This window comes from Narcine bancroftii, chromosome 4, assembly GCF_036971445.1.
Source record: "Narcine bancroftii isolate sNarBan1 chromosome 4, sNarBan1.hap1, whole genome shotgun sequence".
In the NCBI taxonomy this organism is placed as follows: Eukaryota; Metazoa; Chordata; class Chondrichthyes; order Torpediniformes; family Narcinidae; genus Narcine; species Narcine bancroftii.
Genome location: NC_091472.1, coordinates 286,425,311 through 286,443,696, shown reverse-complemented (window position 1 = coordinate 286,443,696; position 18,386 = coordinate 286,425,311). Strand labels below are relative to the sequence as shown.

General features: G+C 39.3%; 1 protein-coding gene across 6 annotated transcripts in view; it reads right to left on the bottom strand.

The window, feature by feature from the left end:
• znf148 (zinc finger protein 148) overlaps positions 1–18,386 on the bottom strand; it is a 62,512-nt gene that overhangs the window by 9,252 nt on the left and 34,874 nt on the right. For 5 of the 6 annotated variants that reach the window (XM_069935289.1, XM_069935290.1, XM_069935288.1 and 2 more), the window contains 5 exons: positions 16,338–16,690; positions 8,264–8,389; positions 3,677–3,800; positions 2,229–2,312; positions 30–148 (listed from right to left, as the gene is read on the bottom strand). In XM_069935289.1, the coding sequence (XP_069791390.1) occupies positions 30–148; positions 2,229–2,312; positions 3,677–3,800; positions 8,264–8,389; positions 16,338–16,664 (780 nt within the window). In that variant the 5' untranslated portion in view covers positions 16,665–16,690. The remainder of the gene's footprint in view (positions 1–29; positions 149–2,228; positions 2,313–3,676; positions 3,801–8,263; positions 8,390–16,337; positions 16,691–18,386) is intronic. The other variant, XM_069935292.1, reaches the window with a different exon arrangement.

Below are 18,386 nucleotides of genomic sequence, written 5' to 3'. Positions count from 1 at the left end.
CAATGCTTCACAAAATCAGTTATTCTCACCTGTTGGCAGTATTCACACTGATATGGTTTCTCTCCACTGTGAGTTCGCTTATGCCGCTCCATGTGGTATTTCTGTATAAACCTCATGTCACATTCATCACATTGAAAAGGTTTTTCACCTAAAAATGTCATTTCCAAAGAATTACACATGGTCTCTAGACAATGCAATTAATTAAGCTTGACATCAACACCAAGTCATGCTTAAAGACTACATTTTATTCAAAGAGTAAATCAGCATTAATTTTTTTTTTAAATAGCAGGTATCCAAAAATTCTTCAAACAAACAAAAAGCTTTATTTCCTGTAATGTTCTCAGTTCTTTAAAACCCATCCCTGGAGCACTAAAAGTGCAAAAAGTACCTAAACTGGGCCTTCTGCTCCCATTGCTGGGCACCAATCATTATGAATCAACTACATGGTAAATAGATAACCAGGTCATTTGGAATCTGTGCATAATAAAGAGAATAATAAAGAGAATATTCTGATATTATGAGAAAGAACTGTCAAGTTATCAAATGTTTAAATGAATAATGCAATGCTATGTAGAACACTAAATTTGGTTGATTTATTTTCCCCTATTCAAATCAGCTTTACCATTCTGTGACTAAAATATAAAAGACCATTTCGCTTCTCTGCTATTCAAAAGATCATGCTGATCTTTTACCTCAAAACCTACATTAACCCCATATTAGTTGATTATTTCGATACCAAGCACAAATCAGGGATTAAATCTGGATGCTGCATGTTGCACAGCTGCCTTTGTTAACTACCTGAACCACTGGGTGAATGAGAATTGAACAATGAAATCAGCACATATAAAACCACACAGGTTATACAAAACAGATTAGCATTTCACTTTTTTCTTTGCTACTTGTTGAATATTGCTGAATGCAATTTCGATGCCACATTTGTCTACATTAAAGGAAAAAGTAGCTACACTGAGAACCATTTCTCCTACACATGCCAATAGGGACATGCATGTAACAAATTACTAATTAATCTGAAAGATGACATTCAGAATATACTGTAACTGGTGTAGCTCTACACATACTAATAACCTGCGCTGTTTTCATTCCACCAGTAGCTCAGCTGGCTAAGCAAGAGAAGCCACACATAGATCAAGGTAGGAATATGAATCCCATTTGGATTGTCTCAGCTCAATGAAATGCTTAAAAAAGGACAGTGAGCATCTATATTAAAAAAATGACGAGGGTTTGTCTTCAACTGAATGAATTCTGGGACACATGCATTATGAAGGACTTGGAAAAGCACTCTAGATGTTTCAAGACGAAAGTTAAGTGCCAAATGCATGAATTGGCAATGCTGGTATCTACCCTGTCAGAGCAGATGTCAAGAGAGGATTGCATAGATAGTATTTAAGGCCAGAAAAGATTTTCATGGAGAAATAAAACAACAGGCTTTTCAACAACTAAAGGGTTTACCACCTGAAGTCACCACCGATTTATAGTGTCTGCCAAAAGAACTGAAGCCATCAAGGAGAAAATAGTTTTGAGAAAAAAAATGGGGTTGATATTTGTATAATTGGGTTTGACAATATTTGTAGAACACTGCCTAACAGGATGAGAGGGTTATGGATATAGAATCAGTAATAGCTTTCTGAAATTAAAATCACTTGCAAGGATATCTGGAAAGCTGAGGAATGTAACTAACCAGATTCTTCTTGGAGAGCCAAGCAGAGACACAGTGGTCCAAATTCCCCTCAGTGATGCATTATACAAATCCATCATCGTGGAGGATTTGGAGATGGGGTTAAAAAAAAACATTGCATACATGCAAGTTTGTTACTTTTATAAATTGCTCTCACAATTTCACCAAAAAAACTACTTCAGTGGTCTCCTCTCCATGGCCCTCTATTTTTTTTTAAATCCAAGGTTGCATGCAGTAATTCCCAAGGCTCAATGCTGAAGATTTCCATCAAGACATGTTCACATTTAAAGGATTAATCAATCTTTATAAAAGCGTCACTTATTCCATAGAAAATCTAAAAGCAGGTGAGAGAAAAGGCTGGAAAAACAGCAACTCTAAGTCTCTGTGTTTCAGTATTAACATATTCGTCATTGACTGAATTCATAATCTTACACACAAATTGGTTTTCCAAATAAATATAGCAGTGGCACACAAAAGCCTTGAAGTGGAATTAATAAAGGGAGAAAAAAATAATAAATATGAATAACTTTACCAGTGTGAATCTTCTCGTGTCTTTGCAGCAAATACTTCTGAATAAAACGCATGCTACATTGACTGCACTGATACGGCTTTTCACCTTCAAAAAAAATACTGTTTAAAATATCAGTGAGCACTGTTAATTGACCACAAAAAAAGGGAACAGCAATCCATAGGCAGAGGTTTAAAATACCCAGACAATGCAAAGCCTGAAATCACTAAAAAAAAACAGCCTTAACCAAATACTGCACTGATGTCAAGATTCACGTACAAGTGTGCAAACTGGTGAACATATTCCAAGTTTAACAACTTTATGGCTGGGAGGGACAGATAGTTTAAAGATATTTTGGGTGAAAATGTCACACTAAGCCTAGCGGGGTCATTGCTGATCTACAAAAACTAATCAATGTAGCCTACTGAAGTATTAATTTGCAGCTAAGTGTTGATCTGAATGTCAATGACAAGGTGCTGCGAGGCAACTGTGTGTTTTATTCATGAATGCCATCATGGAGCAGACAGTGAGAGAGAGAGAGAAGACAAGCCTGCTCACTAAACACAAATTAAGAACCTGACAGTTAGTTCATGTGGCTGTCAAATATGTATAAAACAGCCATTCAGAAACATTCAAAAAGTAAAATGGAGTAATTAAAACATTCTTTACATTTAATAATGAAAATATTTAAGGTCATTAAATAATTTTAAAACAAAGAAATTCAGGTAATTAACATTTACAATTAAACCATGCAAACTTATCACTTGGATAGGCTAGAATGGTCTCTTGCAGCTATTCCTTGCCATCAAAATTAATGGATTTGCTGTTTTGATGCCAGTTTTAACTTTGCACAGATACAGTGTGGAGATTCCCAGCACCGGAGAATCGTGTTCCACTGATCCACTCAAGGAGCACAAATTAGAATGCAACTGGAAAAGTTTTAAATGATGAACCACCACCAAGTTCAGGACACCCACATTCACCACAGAAGTCTGAACTTGGTGGCACCTCCATGGAGAAACACCTGCATGACCTGCAAATTTTGTCTATTACAAATGGGACGATGGGATGAGGATTTAGCAGTACAGAATCAGACAGCAAAACAAAAATTAAAAAATAATTTTGTCTGCCAAGTCATACTTCAGGAAGCAACAGCAAAATACTAAACAAATAATAATATAATTAAATCAAAAATTAATCATTTGCATTTATAAGACATTACCTTATCTTAAATCAATGGTTCTCAACCTTCCCCCCGCCCCCCCCCCCCACTCACTTACTACCTTAATACCTTACTAACCATAGAGCACCTAATGGTATAGGATGCCATAGGTGCTCTGTGGTTATTAAGGGATCACTTAAGGTGGTATGTAAGTAAAAGAAAAAAAAAGTTGAGAACCATTATCTTAAATGAAACAATATACTTCATTTCTATGACAGATCTCATGCATGGTAACCAAGACCACCTATACCTGTATGAATAAAAACGTGTCTTTGTAAATGGTAGTTGGTACGGAAAGCAGCGTTACAATGCTCACAGATATGAGATTTCAGGCATTTTAGTCCTAGTGATCCATCTTCATTTATTGTTAGAATCTGAAGAGAAAGAAAATATTAATTACAGGATCACAAGACATAGGAGCAGAAGGAGATTCACTGGCCCATTGAGTCTGCTCTGCCACTCTAATCATGAGCTCTCCATCCTCCAACTCAGCCCCTCTCCACAGCTTTCTCCTTGTTACCCTTGATACCCTGACTAATCAAACAACTGTCAATTTCTGCCTTAAATACATCCAAAGACCTTGCTTCCACAGCCGCATGTGGCAACAAGTTTCAGACTCAACCCTCTGACTTACAAAATATTTCCGAGACTCCTTTTTAAATTGACACCTTTTTATCCTGAGGTTACGCCCTCTTGTCCAGGAGAAACATAATCACTTAGGCAAGTTTCCCCAAATGTTTTCAAATCCATATATTAGATTGCATTCACATCTATTTTCTAGATTAGATCCGATCTAGAACGTGACTCTTCACTTTATTTACTCATATTATTTATGTGAAATGATCAAGGCCATAGATAAGGTGAAGACTCACATTCTTTTGCCTCGGGTAGAGTTGCCCAAAACTAGAAGGCATAGATTTATCCAACTTTTTCCAGAGAGGATGATGTGTATATGGAATGAGTTAGAGAAAGTGGCAAATAGTATTATATCTCTTAAAATTCATTTGGACAGGTGGACTGAAAGGAAAGATTTAGCGGCATTCAAGCCAAGCAAGCACATTGCCTCAAACAGGCAATAGGTTGATATGGCCCTGGATGGGAGGTGATGGGCCTATGCAAGGCTCAATCAGACAGTAAGGAGGCATGGAAACCAAGGTGTCCTTGCTTTGCGAATACAGAATCAGATTGCCCACAGAAGATAGAAGGTAGATGTAGATGATTCGTATGGAGGTCATTGACCAGTGATGTTGTAAAGACAAGTTTTGCACTTTCTGCAATTACAATGGGAAGTGCAAATGGGGTGGAAGGGTGGAGGGGAGGCAAGATCTGACCAGAGTTTCATAGAGACTGATCACTGTGAAAGGTTGAGAGGCTAAGATGGTGCTGGTGGTGGGATTGTGCTGGTCAGAATCGTACCTTTTTTCTCTAACTTTCCTCCCCCTTCTCAGTGCTCTCTCCCTCTTCATGCCTCTCAGCATCTCCCACCTTCTGTCCAACACGATCACATCCTAGGCCATTCCTAGCTTTTCCCCCCTCTTTCATACCCCTTGATATCATGCTTTCTTACTTTAGTCTCGATAAAGGCCTCTTAACCAAAAAATTAGCTGACCATTTCTACTCATGAATGCAGTCCAACTTGCTGAGTCATCCAGATTCTCATTGTTTGATGAAGATTCCAGCATCTGCAGTTTGTGTTCCCACCCCCCCCCCCCACCCCACAATCACCAAGGAGTTCACGTGCAAACCACATCATCTCCGTTTGCATTTATTGAATGCTCAGCGCAATTTGCAGGAGAGGTGTCCAGAAGGACTCTTGATCAGGGGTCGACCATGTCACATGAGCTTTATTGAATTCTTTGAGGATCCAATGAAGAGCCTTGATGAAGGCAGAGCAGCAGATGTAGTGTACATGGATTTCAGCAAGGCATTTGATAAGTTGGCCTACGCAAGGCTCAATCAGACAGTAAGGAGGCATGGAAACCAAGGTGTCCTTGCTTTGCGAATGCAGAATCAGATTGCCCACAGAAGATAGAAGGTAGATGTAAATGATTCATATGGAGGTCATTGACCAGTGATGTTCCACAGGAATCTGTTCCGCTGTGATTTTTTTAAAATATAAAATCCATCACCTGGATGAGGAAGTGGAAGGGTCGGTTAGCAAGTTTGCAGATGACACGAAGGTTGGTCGTGCTGTGGATAATCTGGAGGATTGCCAGAGGATTACAGATGGGGCAAGAAGCAGCAGATGGAAACTAACCCAGAAAAGTGAGAAGTGGTTCATAGGCCAAAATTGAAGGCTGAATACAATGTTAAAGGAAAGACCTTGGGCAGCGTTGAAGAACTGAGAGATCTTGAGGTCCTTGTCCACAGGACACTCAAAACTGCTGCACAGGTTGATATACAATACACAGAAGTGCTGGAGAAACCACTCCACAACACAGGTTGATAGTGCTGTTAAGAAGGCATATGGTGCGTTGGCCTTTAATAATCCCGAGATCGAGCTGAGAGGTAATGTCGCTGCTAAAACCTTAGTTAGACCCCACTTGGAAAATTATGTTCAGTTCTGGTCACCTCAGTACAGGAAGGATGAGGATGTAGCAGAGAGTACAGAGGAGATTTACAGGGACATTACCTGGATTGGACAATATGCCTTTAGAAGATAGGTTGAGTGAACTTTTCTCCTTGGAGCGACGGAGATTGAGCGTGCATAAGACGATGAGAGGCATTGATTATGTGGATAGCCAGTGGCTTTTTGCTGAAATAGCTAACACAAGAGGGTATAGTTTAAAGGGGCTTGGCAGTAAGTGCAAGGGGATGCAAGTTTTTCCGCCAAAGTGAAAAAGTGATGAGTGCATGGAATATGCTGCCAGATCTTTTAAGAGGTGATTTCTTAGGTATTTGGAACTGAGAAAAATGGGGAGTTATGCATAAGGGAAAGTCTAGGCCAAGGGGTCTCAAAAACATTTAGACCGTCGACTCCTTCAGGGACCGGCGGGGGGGGGGGGGCGGAGGGTGCTGGGTAGGGTGGCCCGATGTTCAGTTTTAGGCTTGACAGTGTGGCTTTTGAGCCCTCTGTCCTCCATCTGATGCCACCTACACCCCCAAATGGAGGAGAAATTAAGGGGTAGAAAAGGCACTTACCTGTTAAAATGCAGCGTCCCAGGGTCTGCAGGCCATGTGCGGCAGGCTGGACTGTGCAAGATAGGGGGGGGGGTTGGGAAATGTGATGGCGACATTCGAAGTGCCAGCTGGAACATGCGCGATGAAGGGGAAGTGTGATAATAGCGCACGAAGGATCATGGCAGGTAAGCCTCCCACCCACGTACCCCCTATCCTTGCTGGATATGGGAGAGGGGGGTTGGTGTGGAGGCACTATTTTAAAATTGAGGGCCCTCCCCCAGGATGAAATCAACTCCCTGGCATTTATTAACCCTCTGGATGGTCCCACCCTCTGGAAATCGATATCGACCACTTCAGAGACCCCAAGACTAGGCAGTTGTTAGAGTGGGTTAGAGTTGGCACAATTCTAAGGGCTGAAGAGCCTGTACTGTGCTGTAGATTTTTATGCTTTCTAAATGGGATGCCTTGTTCATTATTCTGTTTCCTGACAATGATACTGTGACCAAGTGCAGCTGTTCCCGTCTCCCCCACTTTCCATGTGAATAATTATTCTAAATTTACTCATGTCAACATTCTTTTGTTTTGCTCATTTGAAAATCTATCAGTTCCCATAATATTCTCTCTATCTGCCCTGCTGCAAGGAAACTTCCACATACTTGAAATCAACATTAGTAGCCTGTAGGTAAGCCTTTAGTCAAATGTACATTAAACACACATGAAGTGTAGAAAGCACACAATAAGATCTTGCATTACATTGCAGCTTACAAAAAAATAATGCATGTTGCTATTTGATCACCTTCAAATGGATATACAGATAACAACAAATGAATAGAATTCACTGCAAGGTTAGCATGGCTGTTAGCACAATGCAGTGCCAGCGACCAGGAATGGGGTTCAAATTCCGTGCTGTCTGTAAGAAGTTTGTACATTTTTTCCCGTGTCTGCATGGGTTTCCACTGAGTGCTCCAATTTCCTGGGAGTTACTGGGAGTGTAGGTCAATTAGGTGTGATTGGGCAGCATGTGGCTCGTGGGCTGAAAGGGCCTGTTACTGAGCTGTATGTAAAACTGGTCATTTGCAGAGGTCATTAACCATTAGAGCAGAGGGAAAAATGGGGATGGGGTTGAAAGAGGAATGTGATGGACTGCCTGGAGGTTTCACAGCCAGACAATCCAGCTCACTGAAGAAATATGGAAAAACAGCTGCTAATTTTCACAAGGAGCCACAAGACTATTATTAAGTGTTTTATAAAGCCTAGAGAGGGTTTGTGTCATTGAAATTGTAACTCCCCTCCCCTTAACAAAGGAATCACTGATTTTCTTTTTTGCCAGATTAATAAACTGTTATTTCACAATTTTGAAGTTTATTCTGTAGTTTAGGTAGGGACGGTCTTTCCTGCATTAATCCTTAAAATGTGGTTCAGGGCCGAAAATTAGTCTTTTTTTTCTTTTGGATTAACTAAAACCATCATAACACTCCTGACTAGTTCAGTACTCCTGAATTCAGATTCACTTGTGAATGAATGCTATTTTTCTATTAAACACATCTTGCACTGCTTCATTGCTAGATTCATCATCAAAAATTATTAGATTTCCCTTTCAAGTCCAAGTGGCAGTAAACAAATTACACAAGCCACTGCATTCCTGTCTTGCATATCTTTCCCATGCAATAAAGTGTGGACCTGAAGTTCTTCATTCTGTGCAGATTAAATTCATTACCTTTGAAGGAGATCGCTGCTTCCTTTTCTTTTTCTTTTGCAAATCTACTGGTTCTTTCTGTTGCCCTTTATCCTGCTTCAGTTGTTCACCATCTTCGGTATATTGGATTTCTTGCTTTACGTTTACCTTTGGAATGACAAAGTGATACTTAAATAAAATTTGAACCTAGCACGCTGTTCCAAAAACATTAGGTCATGGCAGTGACAGATTCTGCAACATAGACTTTATTATTAAAAACATGAGAACAGATTAAGAAATCAATGTACAAGGTGGCCAAATGGCCCCCCAAGCAAGGTCTGCCAGTCAATAAGATTTCACTGATCCGATCTTGGCTTCAATTCCAGAAGTGTGCTCTTCACCAGCACCCCCCCCCCCCCACCAAAAAATTGTTTGAAGCAACTAATAATGATGCTAGCTTTTGGCTCAAACAACAATGCACAATAATATGGATTCAATGCCCCACAAACCTGAACCAGCAGAAAATTGCTGACAAAATATTTCCGTTAAAAATTGTACATATTAAAAACATGAAAACAGATTAAGAAATCAATGTACAAGGTGGCCAAATGGCCCCCAAGCAAGGTCTGCCAGTCAATAAGATTTCACTGATCCGATCTTGGCTTCAATTCCAGAAGTGTGCTCTTCACCCGCACCCCCCTCCAAAAAAAATTGTTTGCAGCAACTAATAATGACGCTAGCCTTTGGCTCAAACAACAATGCACAATAATATGGATTCAATGCCCCACAAACCTGAACCAGCAGAAAACTGCTGACAAAATATTTCCGTTAAAAATTGTACACTTCTCCTTAAAGTTGTCAAAAAAAACTTTAAAGTCTTATTCTCAAATCTGTATTTGACAGATACTAGCTAATCCACTTTGCACAGCTGCATTTTTACTTCCTTTATTTCCAATTTCGTAGCTTCACTTTTAATTTTGATCCATTCAGAATAAACATTTGGAAATGTTCCAAATGTCCCCTCCCCATCACTGACCTCAGCATCCATAGAAGTGCCACCATAAACTGGAATGCATTCACATCACTGACATGCAGCCAAGCCCTTGTGCCAGTGGTTTGATGAGAATGTCAAGCTATCTATCCACTATTGATCTACAGCCAAACCTGCCTTTCTGCTGGGTGACAAGGTGAAGAGTGGTGGCAAATCCTAAGGTAATCAACAGATGAGTCAGATGAGCCTCAAATCAACATGAAGATTGGCATGTCCCCAGTTTAAACCAGCTGACAAAACAGTCAATCTCCAAACATGTAAAAGAATTAAAATACTATTAAGAACTAATGAAACAAAAAAAATTTTAAACTTTAAGTAAAAATAATATTACTCTTAACATAATCATATCTTGCTACTGAGATGAATGGGCTTGCTATTCCTTTGCCAGATCATCCCTGACACAGGATTAGTAGACTGATTACCAATAAACTATGGAAGGTTCCCCATCTGGGCTACCTTTGGAATCCAGGGCAAGATCAGAATGAAGTCAGCAAAACCCAGTCAACCCGGCTTGGGACCTTTGCCTTTTTTGCGGGATAACTAAATTTACAGGCAAGTACACAGAGAGAAATGCCAATTTCTTGATCACAACGTCACCAGTTCTTTTCCTCATTTCGCTGAGTCAAATATGATGGGCCTCAGCACACCGCCCACAGTTGGCTCAAGCTATCCAGGCTTGGATGCCAATGCCTTAACTTGCTATTGTAATTTTAAATTTTAAACAAATGCCTTTCCGGCTCCCGATCTCGTGCTGCCCAGATACACCAATTAACCTCGAAAGCTGCATGTTTTTGGAGGGTAGAAGGAAACCAAAGTGCCCAGAGGAAATCCACGCAGACACAGAGAGAACATACAAACTCCTTACAGTTAGCACCAGATTGGAACCTGGGTCACTAGCTCTGTAATAGTGAACCACTCTAGACTCCTGCAGTAAATGCCTGAGCACTGATGGGACTCCAGGTGTGCAGCAAGAAATCCCCACTTAGTTGCACTGGCTGTCATGCAAACATTTTTACTGGTCTTCTAAAAAAAATTAAAGAATATTAAACTGAATTGAAGTTATTTAAAAAAATTGTAACTTCCCCTTTGCTTTATGTCCACAGCCTACAATAGTCAATACAAATGAAATCAAGGTCAATCATGGATCCTGCATCATTTAACCTGGCAAAGGTACCAAGAGGCGTAGTGAAAATGCTGGGGAACACCAATATAATGGAACTCGACCAGTGGGCTCCATGTTGGGATCTAGCAGCACCTCAAAAATATCAGATTCACTGCTCTAAATACACCAAGTGTGCAGATCCTGATCTTACTTCCACTTAAGTGGATTCGAAACAGTTAACATCTACCAGCAAGAGCTGACTGGCTGCCCTCACGGTCAGTTTTTTTTTGATGCTCATCTCAGAGAAAGAACATTCTATAATGGCTATCATCTAATTATTTAGTGAAATTAATGAGCTTCATTGAAGATAGCCAAAATTTTCATCTTTAAGAATTATTTTGTTCCAGAGTGAGCAGTTAAACCTGTCTAAACAAAATGTTTAAATGCTTTCCTCAAGTACAATTCAAGTCAGTCTAGTTTTCTCAACAATTTCTAGGTGCAATTAGAACTATACTATGGTATTTCATGTAGTGTAAACAATGGGAACTAGTGTAACTATTCTACCCACAGACTCATCATCTCCAGATCCAGCTGTTTTCATGGTTTCCTGAATAGCAATTAATTATTAATCCTACTCAATTTTAAGTTGCTCATGACCTAAACCTCTCACTCTCCCATCATCACCTCTCAAATTCGCTGAAGTACATTGGCTCAATTATAAACCATAGATTAGAAACAAATTATTTCAATGTTTTCACCTCCCTAATGATATAGCCTGTTCCAGACCTACAATTCTCCAACACAACCACTTGTAAGTATTCTATATTGTCTCATCTCTAACAGCTGTGCTTTCAATCACATGACCCTACACTCAGACATTCCAACATTAAGCCTTTCCAGATTTCTCCCATAATTACCCAATGAAATCCACTTCACTGCAGAAATTTTGAGTAACCTGCATTAATTTCCCTTCCATTGATGAAGTATTATTTTTCTCTGATAACACTCTCCCACCCCCACCCATCCCACGAACTTGATGGGAAATATATTTGTGACAAGTTGTTACCAGTCTGTATTCACAAATATCAATTCATTTAGAGGATGCATCAACTTGGTTTGATTTAAGTTGGGGGACAGATAACAGAGGGAGTGAGCGAGAGATGAAAGGATTCATTCTCCATGCCAATCACACACACACACACACACACACATTTACATATTATACATATATACATTAGTGGGCTTGCATTTCAACTAATGCAGATGCATATTGCTCCCTGGCATGGAGGATGAACTTCTACTCTTGGACTCTGGCTCACTCCCTCTTATCTGCCCCAAATCCACCTGGAATCAGGAGGATCCATGCCAACCAGTAGTCACTCATTTGCAGTAATCCCATCTACCACCACTTCATTCATACCCTTCTACACTTAAGTGATTCAATCACTCATGCAGAGACTTCTTAAATGTTGTGAGCATCCCCTTCAAACACTTTCTTGAGCAGTACCTTCCAGGTACTCACCATTCTCTGGGTGAAAGAAGAATCCACACATCTCCTCCCCATATCCTAAATCTAGATCATCTTGTTTTGTCTACCTAGTTATGGGAAAAAGTTTCCTGTAATGTACTACATCTATAGTCCTCAAATTTTATATACCCCAATCATGTCTCCTCTCAACTTCCTCCACTCCTGGGAGAACATACAAAAATAATCAACTCCATACATTAAAACTTTAGAAATGCTTGATTTATAATTTTCAACCTAATTAGAAAATGATGGTATCTGGCCTTACTTTTAAATTCTAGGGATAGTTCCCTGGACAGAATTTTTTTTTTTTAAAAAAACCTATGGGAACAGGATTTACAACAGCCATTTTCTGAAACTATGTGGAATTCTATTCTGAAGTGAGCACATTCATCCTCTCTTTGTGCTAGACATTCATTATTACAATTTAAGGTGGTACACCAGGCCCACTATTCCAAAGTCCAATTGGCTAAATTCTAATCTCTCTTCTAAATGTATAACTGAAGAAGGTTGACTGTACCATATGTTCTGGTTTAGTTCTTCTCTTTCCAATTTTTGAGAAGGGGTATTTCATACCTTGTCTTTCATATTACTGACTCCAAATCCTTTTATTGCTCTCTTTGGAATGAGCGGGCCATCTGGTTTAATTCTGAATGCTTCACAATCCCATGATGTTGCCCTCACCTCCCTTATCACAAGGGCGGCCATTTTAATGAGATGGAAAGATGCTGTCCCTCCCATTCATAATCAATGGTTGTTCGATGTGATGGCATGTCTGACTGGACAAAATTAGATGTTCCACTACCAAAATGAATCTTTGTTTCTTTATGGGGTTCTTAATTACTTTCAAAATTTGTAAGATTGACTAGTTTTTGAACCCAATGTTTATCTTTATTTTATTACCAGCAGTGGACTGCTTGTGTTAATCTGAAGGGAGGGGATTGAATTAGATATTTAGTATAGTGTTTTCTTTTTAATGTAACATAGGTCTCAGTACTATTTGTATTGCTATATGAGATTTGTTAATACTTTATTTCATTGTTATGTACCTATGGAACATTTATTTGATAAGACCAATAAAAATATTGAAAAAGAAAACTTTAGAAATGCAGTACTCACAACAAAACATGTGAGGAGATTTAATCTCAAATGACAAATTTCTACCCAAATTACTTTACTAACTAGCAAAGGTTGTTTCATATTGCAGAGCACATTTAAAATAAAACAATTATCAAAATGCTGCATGTTTCAGTAGCACGTGAAGCGCCACACAGTGGCGCAGCGAACAGAGCTGCAAATGAACTCCAGTTTTACGGGTTTGATCCTAAATTCTGGTTCAATTTGTGTTGGGAGTGCATGGCTCCCCCCGCAAGATGTTCCGTTCCATTTTCCTCCCACATCTCAGACAATTGGCGATTATAGAAATAGACGAATGGGAAGAGAATCAGGCTGGACAAGAGGAAGGAAATGTTACTGGGAAATTTGAGAAACTTAGGTTGAAGTGAGAATTAGGCATTGCTCAGAGAACCATGGGTACAATGGGCCAAAGGATCTTCACCTTTCTTTTAAGGAATACGAATATGACTAGTAGTACAATATTCAGCCTCTTAAGCCTATCCCCCACAAAGAATCAAATAGTGGCCAATGTGTGCATCTTAACTGATTCATTTGGCTTGGTTATACAGGTACTCCCCGATTTACGACCTACTTAACTTACATTGATCTGCACATACAACAACATTTTTTAAAAATATATAAGAAAAAATATAAAATTAATGTGGTTTATGTTGTATTTGATAAAATATAACAGGGATATAGGGCATGTAAGAGCCAAACTGTGGGTACTTGGAGTTCAGTTGGCACATGCATGAGAGTTAAAGGTGTGACTTCAATATCATCAGGGCACTTAACCCTCATGCATGCACCAACCGAACTTCAATAAGCAAACCCACTGTGCATGTGCCAAACAAAGATTCACGCAAGCACACAGGAATCAAGATGGCTGCACCCAACCTATGGACTCCGGAACACCAACTAACAAGGTAAGTACACACATTTTGGCTCTTACATGTCCTGTTATAGTTTGTCAAATACAACAAAAATCCACAATGAAATAAAGATTTGATTAAAAAGTTTGCTTAAAACTTCGAATTCCATGTGAGCAGGCAAAATTCCGATTTCACGATAGAACTGATTCTTCAGTCCCAATTACAGTCGGGGAGTACCTGTATCTCCCTCAAACACAATGCCAATTATCCCTTAATTTTGAATTTTCCACTTGCTCCATGTTATTCTGGGGAAACAAACTCCATTTTTTTGTGTGATATTCTTCCAAAATCTCACATGAACTTCACAATTTAAAGTCATCCCCCTACATTCTTAATAACTTCTAGAGTTCACTCATTGGTCCTTTATGTTGAAGGCTTTCCTTCATTAACTCTTTCAGTCCAGTAATGCACTGATCAATGTTATACAACACACCCTTCTTCAGATCTCTGCCTAGTACTAAACAGACTCTAAATAAGACTTTCTACAAGAGATGGAGTATTGTCTCAACAACACCCATTTAAATGGAAAGGAAAGCCCTGCATTCTGGCCTCACTTCAGTTGCAGCCTGCTTGGGAGATTTTACACATAAAATTTGTTGGCACACTAGTTTGTCCTTGAAATTAATTCCAAATCCACAGAAATATTTCAAAGAGGTAAATAGGTGGACAAAACTGGATCCAACTATTAGCCCTTAAGGAAACATTTAAATATTTATTTTAATACAAAAATATATACAAATATATACAGCCATGAAATCACCAAAATACTTGAACTAAAATACTTCAGATGCATGTTATAAATGTGAACACCTTCATTTACCAACAAAAAGAAATAACAAACATTTGCATCACTGGCTAGAACAGAGATGCCAATGCTCAGGACAGGAAAATCTCCGGAGATTGTGAACTTGGCCTGCGACATCATGGGCATCAGTCTCACTTCATTGTGGACATCTACAAGAGGCAATGTCTTAAGAAAGCAGCCCCTGCACCAGTAACAGAGACTTTCCAGTAGCCAACCATTTCAGTTCAGTGTCACACTCCCACACTCACATGTCTGTCTATGGCCTTATGTACTGTCCCACCAAGACCAGCCACAAATTGGAGGAACAGCACCTGATTTTTCCAGGCACTCTCCAGCCAGATGACATTAACATCAACTTTTCTGGTTTCTAGCTAACCTGCTCTCCTCTTCCCCCTCCTCCTTTCTCTTTTCCACTTCTCCCTCCTTTCACCCAGCCAGTCTCCCTCCCCTTGATCTCTGCTGTCCCCTCCCTTCCTTCTCCACTTATTGCCTCCTGCCTTTGCAACTGTCAACTCTTTTGTTAGGCCACCTGCCAACATTTTCCCATACCTTGATGAAGGGCTCAATCCAAAAAGTCAGATATGTATTTTTTACCTTTGCTATATAAAAGATACTGACCTGCTGAGTTTCTCCAGCATTGAGTTTTTATTTCAAACATGGTGTCTACAGATTATCATGTTTTCCTTCTATCCTCAGGGACCCCGATCACCCAGAACATGCCCTCTTCACTCTGCTACCATCAGGAAAAAGATACTGGAGCCTGAAGAGGCACAAGGACAGCTACTTTCCCTCTGCCATCAGATTTCTGCTGAACGAACAAGAGGCCACAGACACTCCCTTACTTTGTCTTCTTCTTTTACTATTTATTTATTCTGAAATGTGGTTTATAGAAATGTTTGCACTGAGATGCTACCACAAAACAAAGAATTTTCTGATGTTTTCATGATTAATAAATTCTGATTATTTTCATCCTAACTCCTTTGAAGCTTTCAAAGCCACTTATAATAAATAGGCACAGTCCTATCAGGACTCGTGTCAGCTTTTGATTTTAAAACTGCACATGACACAAGATCATTTGAAGATTTTATAAATTGAGATTTTATAACGTTTTCTCAAAAATATCCTAAAGAACATATTCCAATTAATTCACCAGATAGTGACTCGAGTATTCAATCTTATTTTCGTGAGCAGTATGTTATATACCATGACACATTGCTTCCAATCAAATAACATTGCAAACTCCATAAAAATTCAAACTTCACCATGCAAGAGTCAACAAAATCTTAAATCAAATTATTGCATTTAACACAGCATTTTACTGACAAATATTATCTATTGTTTTAAGTAAACAAGTTTACTGGTTTAAAAGATGAAGAAGGGAGGAAACACTTGAACTCCTGGTGCTTGGTTTTGTTGTAACTGGAGCACTGGGCAGACTAGCCAATATTCAGTAGAGCATAGCAAGATAAGAAAGGTGCACTCCAGATTTAAAAAAGAGGTACAAATCAGCTGATCCACACACTTAGCCATCCTGCTTGTGGGAAATAAAAAAAAACGAATTACTCAAATGACAGTATCTACTCACATTTAGCTCGTATGTTAACTCCTGGGGGAGCCTGTCTTGACCATCATGTTCTTCTTCATCATTTTTAACTGTCTCTTCGTGGATCATAAGCTCATCGTGTGAAATAAGCTCTTCCTGTGGGAGGGCACTTTCTTGCAAAACAGTTTCTTGTTGAAGAATTTCTTCATGCGAGATCTCCCTCTCATCCAGTACGGTTTCTTGTGCTCCTATATGTATAGAAGGCTGTTCAGAAACGCTGCCCACCACAACTTGCGGTCTGGAAGACTGCATTTCATTTACACTGCTGCATTTAAGAAAAATTTGATCAAGTTTGCCTTCAATATTCATCCTTCAGTGGGATTGTTTTGTTAAATCTGGAAAGAAATACAGAGAATAAATTTAACTGGTCTTCTTTTAAGTACAAATAACAACGTGCTTAATTTGTACAAGGGCAATTCTGTAAAACTCTCCTACAATCCCATCAAGTTTAAGAGCTATCCCACCTTAAATCACCAACACCATAATGAGGTGCATTTTTCTTTTCCAGAACAGAAATTTTCAATGCCCATACAAACAACCACAACATCTGCTATGACTCCACCGTTTTCCAATTTATGGCTTCTGATCCTGCATTCTAAATTATTTCATTTCCTTCCATGACTACTACCATCACCTCCACTGTGCATGAAATCCACATCCATATACTGGCATGGCCGCCTTCAGTCCTACAGGACAAAGGTTTGCAGCCTGATGGACGATTCTATCTCGAACATTGCCTGTTGTGTCCCAGGCTGATGGTGTCCTCCCTGCTGTACTTTCTATAAATGAAGAGAGTGGGGTGAAGAGTATTTTGTTTTCTCCAGGCATTTTTCTCAACCCATTGCTCTTTCCTCCTCAACTTTTCCAAACTCCTCATGAACAGCCAACCTCCAGTAGACCCAACTGCCAGTTTTCTGTGTCACAAAATCTGGATACATATATATATCTACACAATTCCGTCTCTTTCAAAGATACTCCCCATTCCAAAATATCAATCAACACAAATCATTGCCTTCATTAATGTTCTATAAAAGGTTGACAAGGATGTGAACAGAACTACAAGGAGGGGCTGGAGTTTATGAAGTCAAAGTAAACCGATGAGGGGCATAGATCAGGTAAATAGCCTTTTTCCCCAGGATAGGAGAGTCTCAACCTGGAGGGCATAGATTTATGGAGAGGAAAGATTTAAAAGACCGTTTTTCACAAAAGCGAAATGTATGTGGAACAAGCTACCAAAGAAATAGAGGCAAGATAATTGCAATGAATAAAAGTCAGGTATAAAGAAGTTTTGAGGGGCATGGGCCAAACAGGACAAATGAGTGGACAAATTAGTCAAAAGACCTGTTTTCATGCTGCAAAACCTCAAGTACTTCAACAATGAGATTATCTGATCTTGGAAGCTAAGCAGGCTCAGGTCTGGTGAATACTTGGAGGGGAGACCTAGCAGTTGCTGTAGGTTTCTGAGAGGGGCACTGGTCAAAGTGGTGACTCTCTGTCTGCCTTAAGGGAGACAAAAGTTCAAGAATTTTATGTGTGTTACATTCTAAATGTACTATTATGTGACAATAATGGAACTTTTCCTTTTTACAGTCGATATTATCAAGTTATAGATTCATTAATTCAGCACGTAGACTTCAGAAATGCTGGACAGGCAGATTTTTTCGGATTATTAAATGTGTGTAAATTAATTATTTTTAAGTTACATAGTTCAATAATGAATTATACATTGAACGAAAGCACAGGGCCCAGGGTCCAGTGTGTGAAACAGGATCGTGACAAATATCTGCTGAACCAGCTGCCAAGATTCCGAACTCTTAGGATTAGATAGTAGCCGATTTGTTTGAAATTCCATTTGTTCCTGTTCTACATCTAATCCTCAGGTACCACCTCCCTTCAACTACTTACTTCAGAGGGCAAAATTTAAAAAAAAATTCTTCAACTTTCCAAACTCAGTCATCTGCCATGTTAAATAAGAACACTCCTGCATTCTTCAATCACCAATAACAAATTTCATTTGTAGTTAAGAATCCT